The sequence below is a fragment of the Aethalodelphis obliquidens genome, unplaced genomic scaffold (genome assembly GCF_003676395.1).
Source record: "Aethalodelphis obliquidens isolate GAN/ISIS:26980383/991018 unplaced genomic scaffold, ASM367639v1 scaffold33, whole genome shotgun sequence".
NCBI classification, from domain to species: domain Eukaryota; kingdom Metazoa; phylum Chordata; class Mammalia; order Artiodactyla; family Delphinidae; genus Aethalodelphis; species Aethalodelphis obliquidens.
The window spans coordinates 17,116,153-17,129,308 of NW_020837977.1; the positions used below are offsets into that span (position 1 = coordinate 17,116,153).

The 13,156-nt window shown below is 45.8% G+C and overlaps 1 protein-coding gene across 4 annotated transcripts in view; it reads right to left on the reverse strand.

Annotated features, from left to right (window-relative positions):
• The window catches only part of LYN (LYN proto-oncogene, Src family tyrosine kinase), a 111,031-nt gene that overhangs the window by 49,262 nt on the left and 48,613 nt on the right, over positions 1-13,156 (reverse strand). For 2 of the 4 annotated variants that reach the window (XM_027128073.1, XM_027128070.1), the window contains exons 2-6: positions 6,548-6,684; positions 3,284-3,329; positions 2,345-2,450; positions 477-575; positions 253-356 (exon numbers count right to left, since the gene is read on the reverse strand). In XM_027128073.1, coding sequence (XP_026983874.1) covers positions 253-356; positions 477-575; positions 2,345-2,450; positions 3,284-3,329; positions 6,548-6,679 — 487 coding nt within the window. In that variant the 5' untranslated portion in view covers positions 6,680-6,684. The remainder of the gene's footprint in view (positions 1-252; positions 357-476; positions 576-2,344; positions 2,451-3,283; positions 3,330-6,547; positions 6,685-13,156) is intronic. The other 2 variants (XM_027128071.1, XM_027128072.1) reach the window with 2 other exon arrangements.

The window sequence follows — 13,156 nt, forward strand, 5'->3', positions numbered from 1 at the left end:
CATGAAGTGAGCAAATTCTCTTGGAAAAATGACACCAATAGACTTGCTCCATGCAGGGTTACCACAAACCTTCAGTTTGTAAAAAACTGCAGTATTTGCAAAGCGCAATACAGGGAAGCCAATAAAACGAGGTCTGCCAGTAATTGACTTTTTTTCCAAAAAAATTCTTTGTTTTTTTTCAGGATTCTACAATCGTTTCTAAGAATGATTTCCTAAACAGTGTTTTATAAGAGGCTTTATGTCACTTCCCACCTTTTAATGTTTCACTTTCTCTGATAAGAAAAGCTCCAGCGCTGTTCCCTGGTGCCAGAAGCTGCCTTTCTGCATCTTTCCTCGTTATATCCTTGAAAAACCACCTGAAAAGGCATATTAACATTTCATGGGTGTTTTAATCCCGGGAAGGAAAAAGGCGAAAATAAACAAGAAACCCAGAGCCACAAACAGAACTGTCCCAGACGACATGGGAAAGGACTCACTCTTCCGTTTCCAAGGTGTTGACTTTGGCTACATAGTTGCTGGGGATGAAGCCTTCTCTCTTTGTCGAAAGGGATTTAGCTTTCCACCATTCTCCATGCCTGGAATAGAAACACACATCCAAAAGGGTTTATTTTCAATGACTCAAGAACTACAAGAGCAATTGTCTTAATGTGTCTGTCTTGCAGGGTGAGGGAGGGCGGGGAAGACCCCTGGAAACCCAGAATCCAGAGAGAAAGTTCATACTTCTTGCTAAAACATAAATACGTTTAGTGATGGAAGCAAAAGAAAACAGTCTCACGACTGAAGTGTGGGTCGCCGTGCTCAGAGCTGCCAAACGGGGGTTGGTGAAAATGGTTCCCATCTTGCAGAAACAAAAAGCTCACATCTAAGAAACGCTTTAGGGTCCTTACAGAAATGGAAGTCAAGGGAATAAAGGGCCATAGTTTCTATGTCATAAACTCCTTTGTTAAAACATCTCATTTCCATAGACACAAGCCATGGGAGAAAGAAAACCATAAAATAATCCCAAGCAGCTACAGGCCTCGTCACCACACTCTCATCTTCTGTGAGAGGCGTGGAGCTGGGGAAAGGGCTGGGGAGGGAGGAATGGACGGGTCCCTGTGAGAGCCTCAACTATGTTCCCCATCAGATTCCCACACCCAGACGGGACCCTCGTCTGCAAGACGTGAAGGACAATTACAGCTGCCACTAGGCTGCGGTCCACTACATGCCTGTGCCGTGTTTATATATATGTACACACATAACCTTCACATCAACCCCATGACAGAGGTATTGCTGTTCCCGGTTCATAAGTGAAGACACTAAGGTGTAGAGCTGAAGTGACTCGTCAAGGTCACACAGCTATCAGGTGGCAGGGCCAGGATCTGGCTCAAGTTCACACTCAGCCAGGAACTGACAGCTGCTCTCAGCCACTCAACATCATAAACTTAACCAGGGTCTCCCTCCTGCAACCCGCCAAGGGTGCCCCAGCTGGCAGGCCAAGGTGACACCATAGGAAAGATTACTAGGATTCTTGGAGTTCATTATTCCCAGCACAGTGCTGAGCCCTGCGGTCTGAGCAGGGCCACAGGTGTGTGAGTCAGCCTGGAGGGGTCAAGGAAATGATGTCCAAGCATCTTCACAGAAACGCTAAATGCTGAGTGGGGACTCTCCCGGGACGACCACTGCTTCAGCACCACGCCCTGAAGAGTCACACCCAGTTGGACCCATACACCCAGTCTTAATGTGAGCAAAATAACGAAATAACAATGGTAAGGGGCTTCCCTGTTGGTGCAGTGGTTGAGAATCCGCCTGCCAATGCAGGGGACACGGGTTCGAGCCCTGTTCCAGGAAGATCCCACATGCCGTGGAGCAACTAAGCCCGTGCGCCACAAGTACTGAGCCCACACTCTAGAGCCCGCGAGCCACAACTACTGAGCCCACGCGCCTAGATCCCATGCTCCGCAACAAGAGAAGCCACCGCAACGAGTAGCCCGCGCACCGCAACGAAGAGTAGCCCCCGCTCACCGCAACTAGAGAAAGCCTGCACGCAGCAACGAAGACCCAACACAGCCAAATAAGTAAATAAATAAGTAAAAATTTTTTAGAAATGGAATTAAAATAACATGCAAACTCCACATAGACCCAAACCTCTAAAGACAGCACTGACGGATAAGGAAAGAAAGGGAAAACCCTTGGGAAGTGCTCACAGCAAAGCCTAAGAGGAAAATCTCTCTACCCCTGCTCCTTCGGGCAGCAAGGAGGCTGGGGGCCCCATGTCCACCCCAGAGGGGTGTCTGCTGCATTGTGCTGCTGGCGGCCAAGCCAGGGCAGCAGGCGGGGGTGGGGGATGCCTGGGCGCACTTACTCCTCCAGGACTTTCATCTTCTCTCCTTTCTTGAAGGACAAGTCGTCTGGGTGGATGCCGTCATAGGGGTACAATGCGACCACGATGTCTCCTTGCTCCTCTGGATCTGAAAATGAAGAATGCAGGCGAAGACCTTTGAGAATCCACAGCATAAATGTTGTAACAAATTCACGTGTCATGGGGCACAAAGGATGCAGTGAGGCACTGAGAGACGGGCAGCTGGAATAAAGACCTGCTTCCTTCCTAGTGGGGCTCGGGGCCCACGCGGTCCATGGTCGGTCATATGCTGCGCACACCGGTACAGTGTTTGTTATCTCAAATCACATAGACCTACGACCACAATAACTTCCAACTCTAGGTTTATGAAATGATACACCCATGCTCATAGCAGAGTTATTTACAAAAGCTAAAAGGAGGAAACAATCCAAACACACTGTGATGAATGGATAAACAAAATGTGGTCTATACATACAACAGAATATTATTCAGCCTTAAAAAGGAGGAAAATTCTGACGGATGCCACAACATGGATGAACCTTGAAGACATTATGCTAAGTGACAAAAGCCAGCCACTAAAGGACAAATACTGCTTGATTCCACTTAGGCGAGATTCCTGGAGTCGTCAAACTCATAGAGACAGAATGCAGAATAGTGACTACCAGAAGCTGGGAGGAGGAGCGATGGGAGTTCCATGTTTGATGGGCACAGAGTTTCAGTTTGGGATGAAGGAAAGTTCTGGAAATGGATGGAGGTGATGGTTGCACAACAGTGTGAAGGTACTTGGTGCTACTGAACTGAACACTTTGATGGTTAAGATGATAAATTCTAGGCTATGTATATTTTTTCACAATAAAAAAAAAATCAACAGAAACACCCAGGACAACTACTTTGCAGAGGCTGTAACAGTAAAGAAACGTCCAAGATGCCGTGAAAACGTACCTTTATTTTGAAACCTCTGTCCTGGTAAAAGCTGAGAGTCTGCAACCTACGAGAGAATATTTGTTAGAAAAATACATTTTTATGTTTAGCTTTTGACACTTACATTCGTGTTGAATGTTGCATCATTTTCTAACAGAAGCGAATGGGGTTTAGATTTGTTAATTCATTAAGCCAGAAAGGAGCACCGACGAGCAGTGCTGTGGAGCTGCGTCCTGACCTCCGCAGCCCAGGGAACGGCTTTTCCTTCTCCAGCGGCCACGGGCCTGGCGGCAGGAAATGACCAGGGCTCTGGCCAGTGGCTGCGAGCTGCTGACCCAATCAGCACCCTCCCTCTGATTTGGTACCAGACCCCTAATATTATTGGGGGAGGCAACGTGCCCAGCTAAATGGTGATGCTTTCTGATTCTCTAGCATTCTATGCAGATGCGGAAGGAGTTTATCTGCAAGCAGGTCGTGTGGGGCTTTGGGCCTGACTCTCGTATCCCCTGGCCCTCTTCTTTCTGCCTAGAAGAGGGTGGCGAACGGGGGTCTCAGCAATATGGAAACCAGTCACCAGAGACAGCAGAGAAAAAGATAGAGAGGGGCCCTGGGGGTCACCTGGGGCCCTGGTGACCTTGTGGAACGGCCACCGGCCCAGGACTGCAGAGCTTCACAACTCCCAGACTTGTCTTAAAAACTGCAGTCAGGGCTCGGTCTCTAGCAGCTGAGAACAAGTGCTAACAGATCCAGGCTTCCTGTGGCCGACCCTGATTCTGTTATGGGGACAGATGGCATCCCTGTTATTGTAGTTGAGAGATGAATTATCAGGAAGGGTCTGGTGGCACAAAGCCCACCTCAATCACCTTTTAAATCAAATCGCTTTTTCCCTCAGGGACCGTGGGGAGGATGTGTAAAGATCTCTTGAGCCTCTTTTAGAGAAGGTACCGTCAGAGGTTTACACCCACAAATCATGTTTCTCCTTGATTAAAGTGAACTGGTGGAATGCGGACCAAAACAGTTTGTACTGGAACTTAAATTTCTGATGAAAGTCAGCCCATAATATCTCCAGGGGTGGGGGGCATTACGTTCTTCTGGTATCAGAAAATCTTGGGTCCATATTATCCTTCAATGTTGATTTCAAGAAGCTTTACACTGATTTTTAAACTCCTTTAGATGTGCAAAATTAGGATGCACAATCAACTTTCAATGAGTTATTAGAGGAAACAAGATGAGAAACGGATTAAATCATTTTGAAAGTAGCAAGTGATTTTCAAATATCAAAGAGTCCTTAATTGACAAATGTTTTAACACACTTTTTATAAGACAAAAACACGTGTATGGAGCTCATCTATCATCACTCTTTTTCTTAAAATGTCTTTTCCTTGGAGTGCTGTTGAAGTTGCATCAGTTCAGCCTTAATGTCACACCACACCGCCTGCAATCAGTCCAGGGGTGGATTTTGGGCACGTCTGGCCGGAGCTGAGTGTTATCTATGGAATAAGGCCAACTGTCTGGTTCATAAACAAGGGCATCTGTAACCACAGAAGGCACAAGGAAGCGCTCCCGGTGTGTGGGACGGAACCGAGAGGCTTCAAACATGTTTACTACTTCTGCTTTCTAACTTAACTTTTAACCTCCTTTACTCCTAAGAAGAGGGAAAACGGTGCATAAGTTTGTACTGTTTTCCTTTGCTTTTCTGAATACAGGACATCTTCTTTCATCACGTAAGAAAAATGGGGGTTTTAAAGCATGTAAAATCTATAGCACATGATACCAGAAAAAGCCAGATCCTTTTTATGAGAACTTTGAAGTCTATAATAAGAAAACTATTTGTGAGTCCAATTCCTGTATCATTTCACTTTCTATTAGTCATATTTCCATAGAATAGTTCCACATCTATACCTATTTATGCGATGTTTTTAAATATTACATTTATATATTTATGATCACTAAATTATTAAAGTTATCAATAATCTTATACCTTTTGAGTTTCTATATATAAAATTACAATGTTAATGTATCTGTCTAGAAATATCAAGTATGGTAATTAATAGCATAATGTATTCACTCTTCATCTCCACTTTTTTTTTTTTTTTTTGCGGTACGCGGGCCTCTCACTATTGCAGCCTCTCCCGTTGCGGAGCACAGGCTCCGGACGCGCAGGCTCAGCGGCCATGGCTCACGGGCCCAGCCGCTCCGCGGCACGTGGGATCCTCCCGGACCGGGGCACGAACCCGTGTCCCCTGCATCGGCAGGCGGACTCTCAGCCACTGCGCCACCAGGGAAGCCCTCCACTTCTTTTTAAGAAGGCCAACAGTGACTGATCAATTTCAATGGTGACGTGTGACTTTGGCACACGTCAACCCGCAGTATAATGGGGAATGAGGGGGAGAGAGGGCGTGACAACAATAACATACTTCTGGAATGCCAAGGCATTCAGAAACATGTCAGATTAGAGAAACTATGAAAACTCTTAATGAAGGCATTTGGGCTAACATGGAATAAGCTACCTCCAGCTTAAATGCTGAGGAATTCCATAAAAACCAGGCAATGGGAGATATACATACATACGTATAGTGAGTGAATAGATGGAGAGGATATAAAATGTGAAATAAAGTGCATTTAAGGTTGTAATTATCCAAAACTCTGTTCCTCTCTCCCTGAAATGCGGCATTCGTCCTTCATTTGCCAAGCATTTCTCAGATGCATCCAACAGCACATCATTCATATAAAAATGTCGGTACAGACATCTGTGTGAGGTTAGAAGGCAGAATTAGTTGTGCGTTTTTTAAAAAAACAGTCTTTTAATCCTTTGTAATAAGTCATGACAACTTCAGTGTTTGTACTATTTTGAATTAATTAAAGAACAACGAGATGGGATAAAGTATGATACACCAAAGGGCCTGTTTTGGCTTCTGACTTGAATCCAGCATTTCCTTCTAGTCTCACTACCTATCCTAAGTCACACCAGCTCAGATACATATCTTTATATATAAGGAGTGGGTCTTCACACCAGGGATAGGAAAGGTGATTATCTCCACACATAAGAAGGTGGCCAAAGCCCCCTTCATTGTACATTAAGTGGCCCGGTTATCCTGAAAATATTTATAAGCTCTTTAAAGGATTAAGTTACAAAGCATATCAAAAATTACTGGAGGCCCAAGTAATTGACATGATTTCTTTTTTTTTTTTTTTTGCATGCACATGGTACAGATTTGGTGTTTAAGTTACGCAGCCATGCTTTGATCCTGCTGTGGGAATGCTCCCCTGAGACTATCTACTTACTGGCCTTTGCTGTTTATTGGACGTTGGATCTCTCACATAAATAGTTCGGTCAGTATTACGTACTGGTTGAGTCTTCAAATCTATTCCATCGTCTTTCAGATTGTCTTTCCTTTTTGATTTTATACATCCCATAGTTCCTGTTGGAATACAAAAGCCATGGCATTGTTTTACCATTCCAGAACTGGCTTCAAGACACCAAAATCTCTCCATTAACGAAGAGTTAAAAAAATACGCTTTTATTCTTCATTGCGGATGGTTTAACAAACTCAAAGGTGGATAATGTTCACAAACTGGCTGCTTGTTCATACATTTGTTCATTCATTCATTCAAAAACTATTTATTGAGCATCAGTTTTATGTCAGCAAGATATAATTCCTGCCCTAAAGACACTCATATTCTTGCGGCAAAGATGGGTGAATTAAAATTACAATACAATGTGGCAAGTCAATGACAGAGCCTGCACAGGACATAGGAAAAGACATTGCGCTCAGGCAAGAGGAAAAGGATGTGGGCAGGGAAGTGTCATGAAGGAAATGCTCTGTGAGTCAAAATGGGAGTGATGTCAGCCAGGTGGCAAAGTCAGTAAAGGGATTCCAGGAAAAAGGAACTTCACATGCAAAGTATTGGCCCTGAGATAACAAGGTCCCTTCAGGGAACTAGTTCAAGCTGACCCCTTAAGGGAACTAGTTGAAGTTGAGCCCTTCAGGGAACTAGTTCAAGCTGACCCCTTAAGGGAACTAGTTCAAGTTGAGCCCTTCAGGGAACTAGTTCAAGCTGACCCCTTAAGGGAACTAGTTCAAGTTGAGCCCTTCAGGGAGCTAGTTCAAGCTGACCCCTTCAGGGAACTAGTTCAAGCTGACCCCTTAAGGGAACTAGTTCAGGTTGAGCCCTTCAGGGAACTAGTTCAAGCTGACCCCTTCAGGGAACAAGGAGGGAAGTCCGGGAGTTGGGCTGGAGAGGGAGGCAAAGCTGAAGACAAATGTCGCGTGCAAGGTGAAGTGAGGGGACCTGGGGCTTCAGAGGCAAGCGTGAGTAAGAGGCAGAGGGCATAGAATCTGGCTCTAACCAAAAGCGGCTTGGGGCCTGGAGCAATGGAGGTGGCCTTCACCGAGACTGGAAATAATAGAGGAGGCACAGGTACGGAGAAAAGATGCTTGCAGGAACACCCAAACCATCACATCCTGTACGCCTCTCGGTGAGACTAGTGAGCCTGGAAACCAGGAGAGATGTCCGAGCCAGAGGCACAAAAGGGTACCATCAGCAAGCCTAAGGCTTCAGGGAAGAATCCCGACGGGGCGGGGCGGGGGGGGCTTGTGCGGGCAACCAGACAGGCGGAGCCACCCCTCTAAATGCTACACTCTTATTCGTCTATTCAGTTAACACTAGGATGTGTAGAGCGCCACCCAAAGCACTCTGGGGACTCCAAAGATGATTTTAAAACTGAAATCGGATATGAATATTGCCGTACAGTACAGCCTCATGGTCAAATTTATACATTGAAAACAAAACAAAATCTGTTACGAGCTCCATTAGAAGGTCTTAGAGGGCAGCGTTCCCAAACATGAAGGCACACCAGAATCGTCGAGGCTCCCAGAACAGATTCCCTGGACACAGTCCAGGAAGTTCTCCTGGGCCCGGGGAGGGGGGCGAGGGGTGGGTGCTCCCCAGTGATCTGTGCCATTCTGAAACACTACCAAGGTGGATCCCTGCCTAGAACTTTAGAGGACGATAGACGGATGGTTCCGCGTGGGGAAGGCGGGCGGTGGGAATTCGGAATACCTCCTGTCGTACAGAGAAACCTCAGGGGCTCTTCTCTGAACTGTCATCCTCTCTGCACTGTCGCCCTAGCTCATCCTGCATTTGGTCCTGCAGGCTTCCAGGAGGTCTGCGACCTTCACCTTGTTTATCATTTCATTGGTTGACGTAGGAAGCCTCTAAGGACAGTCACACCCCTTTCTGAAACTAGCGAGCTGTAGTTCCCAAAATAAAGGGGAAGCAAGTACTCCTCTGACTCAAAATAGGACAGTTTTTTGTTTTTTTTTTTCATTTGCTAAAGCTTCTGAAATGGAGATGGGTTTTCTAGTGGATCTGTAAATAAACAGGGGAGTTCTTTTCGGACCAGTCCCACCCTCATCCTCCAAAGAAGCTGTGTTTAAATCATCCGCATTAAAACGGTGATGCCTGAAAGAGGGAACTCGGTAGCGGAAAAGGCCACCCCGCGCGGACCCCCGATTGCGCCCCGAGCTGCGAGAGGAAGAGTCCGGCGGATCCCCGGGACGCACGCGCGCCCGGCCCGGGCAGCCCGGCTTTCCCCGCGCCCGCTTTTCCACTCTCTTTTTTCCAGATCTGGACCCAAATGTTACCTCCCCAACAGGTCTTCCCAGCCACCCTACTGAAAAGGTCACCCCTCTGCCCACTCCTCACGCTTTACTGCCATGTGCCTGCTCAGAGCAGGTGCTCCGAGGGTTCACGGAAGGAATGGAGGGACCAACAAGCACTCGGGGCTTCCAGCATGCTCATCCCAACCACTCCTGCTCAAGGTGGGCGAGGAAAAGGAAAGGAGACGCCCCCGCCCTGGCCGTTGTGTTTTTATTAGAGACAGAGGGACAGAGACCTCTAGCACTAACTTCTAGTTTATAGGGAACACAGAGGTTAGAGGAACAAAACGATCAGACAAATCCACGATGTGCCAGAAGCTGGGCGCCTCAAAAAGGACAGGGGAGGGGCTTCCCTGGTGGCGCAGTGGTTGAGAGTCCGCCTGCCGATGCAGGGGACACGGGTTCGTGCCCCGGTCCGGGAAGATCCCACACGCCGCGGAGCGGCTGGGCCCGTGAGCCATGGCCGCTGAGCCTGCGCGTCCGGAGCCTGTGCTCCGCAACGGGAAAGGCCACAACAGTGAGAGGCCCGCATATCGCAAAAAAAAAAAAAAAAAAAAGGACAAGGGAGGAGAAGGGGCGGAGCTCTATCTTGAATGAGCTTTGAATGAATGGGGGGAGGGGGGAGGACACGTGGCTGGATCCTTGGGGAAACCTGAATACGTGTGAACGTGATCATGGGCAACTGCGCGCTTTAAAGGCATGATGACGGTACTGCGGTCACGCAGGAGAAGGTCCACATCAGAGGAGATGCGCGCAAGGCGGGTAGGGATGCAAGCTCAGGGTATCTGCAACTTTCAACACTTCCGCCAAAATGAAAAAGAGAAAGGGGGCCAGGGGAACAAGAGGAGGGGACAGATGTGGCAAAACAGTAAAAAAAAAAAATTAGTGAATCTAGGTGAGGGTATTCTTTCTTTTCTGTAGATTCGAAATTTTCAAACTAAAAAGTCGGATAAGGGAGAAAATAGGAGGATGGTACGAACAACTTTATGAAAAAAATTTTTTTCCAAAATATTAGGAACCCCTGTAGTGTGTATGTGTGCGCGCACGCGTCTGCGTGTGAAGGCAGGAGATGAGATTAGAAAAGCGCTTTGTGGGTCTTCGTTACAGCGCGCAGAGCAAGGAATCGGTGACCCAGACCTCTGAAGGGGTGATGGCGATTGTCCGAGGGCCCGCTCCGTGGGAAGAAAGACGGAGAATGAAGATAAAAAGCAGGTGGATGTGTGAGGAGGGGATATAATCTGCAGATTATCGTTTATTTACGCTTATGTCATGATTTCCCCTCCCCCATCACATGGATAATTGAGAACCAAAAGTACGTACTGTAGAGGAAGAACCTAACCCACTAGCACTGAGCTTTGAGTTTGGGTCCCTGCAATTCAAACACTCCAGCAAAAAAGCTCAGAGAGCATCTTGCTGCGTCAGGGGATAAACACCACCAGCTCACACCAGGTCCTCAATTCTTTTCACTGTACAAAGGTACCAGAAAAGCACAAAACACATGCACCCCCAACAAAAACTGAGAGCACAGTTATGTGTTTGCAGGTGACAGGAGCTACGCTTTACAATGATTCACACCTTAGTATTTTTCAATTGAACATTTGTAATTTTCTGAGCATCTCATTTAATCCTCGAAGAAAGCCCATGACCCAGGTATTATTAACCCCACTTTACAGAGGAGTAAACTGAGCCTTGCAGAGATTAAATGGCTGGCCTAAAGTCATTGCACAAGTGAATGGTGGACTCACATAGTTTTAGCCTAAAGTCTGTGCTTTTTCTTTTTCTTTTTAAATTACCATGTTGCCAAACAATGGTTATTTTGAAACATGCATTTTATCTCCTTATTAATAATACTAAAGAGATTGTTTTTATAGCCTCTTTCTCAAAAGGATCTGAAATGCTTTTACAAAAAGTGAGTTTAATAAACTGGAAACAGAAAACTCGAGGCAAGGAGCAGAGGAGGATGCAAATGCGGAAGCAGGTGGGCACCGTGTTTGCGGGGTAGCAGGCTTCCTGGCAGGAGGAGCCAGAGGAAAGCCCGCATCATCGTGCTTACACCAGGGAAAGGGGAAGCTGACCTGCCTCACCAGACGGGGCGGCCCCGGCATGAGAATTCTAAAGTTGTGTATGAGGGGCTTTACATAAAGTGCTGTGGACGATGTAGATGACAACGTCTTCAATTTTTTTGTTTGTTTGTTTAACAGTAAATGAAGGCACATTTTACATGTGGAGACTTTGAGTTACTCATAATAACACCTGAGTGTCTGACATGCAAATACAACCCTGGGATGTTCACACATAAGCCCGAGTAGGTGATCTAGTGAGACAGAGACAGTGGGCAACCCTCTGTCACAAAGGGAATATGAACGAATGTTCATATCAGTCTTATTTATACTACAGAGACGAGGTGTCCATCAATAGGGGCGAGTCCATTAAATGAGACCAAACTGACATATTATGAGACTGAAGTGGGGTAAAAAGAGAGATTTGTATAATTTGGATGTTCTTGACCACCAATCATTATTGACTGAAAAAAAAATCATATATATCAATCAATTTATATAACCAATCAGTATATACACATATATATGCACACACACATACCCATATATATTGAATGTCCACAGAAAAAAGACTGAAAGGATACCCACTACTGTGTTGGTTGGGTTCTGAAGTCCACTGGTAAGGTGCACAATCGTATACAGAAATTTTCTCTTAAAAATTCCTAAGGAAGACACCACAATTTGCAAAATGTTTTGGAGTAAAGGACTGTGAAGTTGGATTGCTAAACTCAGATCCTGGGTCCCTCAATTATTAACTGTGTGAACCTGGGCAAGTGGCCTAACCTCTATGCTTCAGTTTCCTTCTGAAAAAATGGAGATAACTTCATCGAGCTCATTAGGTTGTTATGAGGATTAGATGAGTTAAATCAGTTAATATTTGTAAAGTGCTTAGAAGTATACTTAAAGCAGCACACAGTAAGAGCTAGATAGATCTTTGTTAACTACATAAATAAATGTGGTCCAAATGCCAGTTTTCCCTCCAACATTGGAAGAGAAACAATCCCATGATGAGAAGCACAAGGAAACCCCACCTCACCCCAAAGAGGGAACGGCAGAAGCACATCTCCCATCTCAGCCTCAGGCTGACACATGGGCCACTTGCATTTTCTCCCTCTCTGGCCCCTCCCCTCTTTGGGGCAAGGCACCCTATATGCCATGTTACTCTGCTGTCCACTTTTATAACATGATGACCTGAATGTAAATGTGTGTATTACTCTGTCATTAAGGAAGAAGAGAAGGAATTGTGTAGTGAAAGAGGTTTCTGAGTTTGGATTTGTATAATATACATTTTGGGTAATATTTTGTTATTCATCGTAAGTTTCACAAGTTTAAACGATATTCCATCATGTCTATTTCAACCTGAAGTCCATACAAATTCACCTCCCTCTCGGCTATACAAAGATTTTTAAATCACCGATTTCTCATATTCTGAGAGCTTAAAGAAATCAAAAACAGGAAATTGGACGCCACTTCCCCTATAAAATCTGAATCCACGTTTTAACAGCTATTTCACAGAATCCTAGACCTTAAAATTTAAAAACAAAGGTACTAGACTATAACCCCCGAGAACCTAAATTTCTTGCCTTTACAAAGTGCTACAAAAGAAAGTGTTTTTGTTTTTATTTTTATTACGACTCACGCATTTTGTTTTTTGACGACTGATGCATTTTCTGCCTTTATCCTAGCAGCCAAAAAGAAATTTAAAACATTTTTTTTCCACTTCACTGCAACTTCCCAAGCTGAGTTCGTAAATTTGCATTGCGTTTTCCCAGCAGCAAGTGAATGACTCATCCACAGGCTCTAAAGTACCCATCCTGTCACCGCCCTTCTCTTGCCTGACCTTGCAACATCAAGCGGTCGTGTTCTGGAGTAACCAGAAACATCTCTAGGGTAGGAGACAGGCGGCGCGTGGGAAAAAAAGAGAAGGAGGTGGAATTGCTTGCTCTGAGCCTGGCACGGTGCATACCAGGATGCTACTCCGACAGATGGACCTGTGCCCGGTGATCAAAGGTCCCCGTTAAAGTGGACCTTGGCCCATCGGCCTTGAAGCTGCACTTCTATCCACCCAAGCCTCCTGCATGACTGTGGAGGGAGCTCATCCCCAAAAGAGTTTTCTGAGTTAGGGGGCCTAGAAAGAGACAGGAAGCCCCAAGGCCGTGGAGATGGGTGGC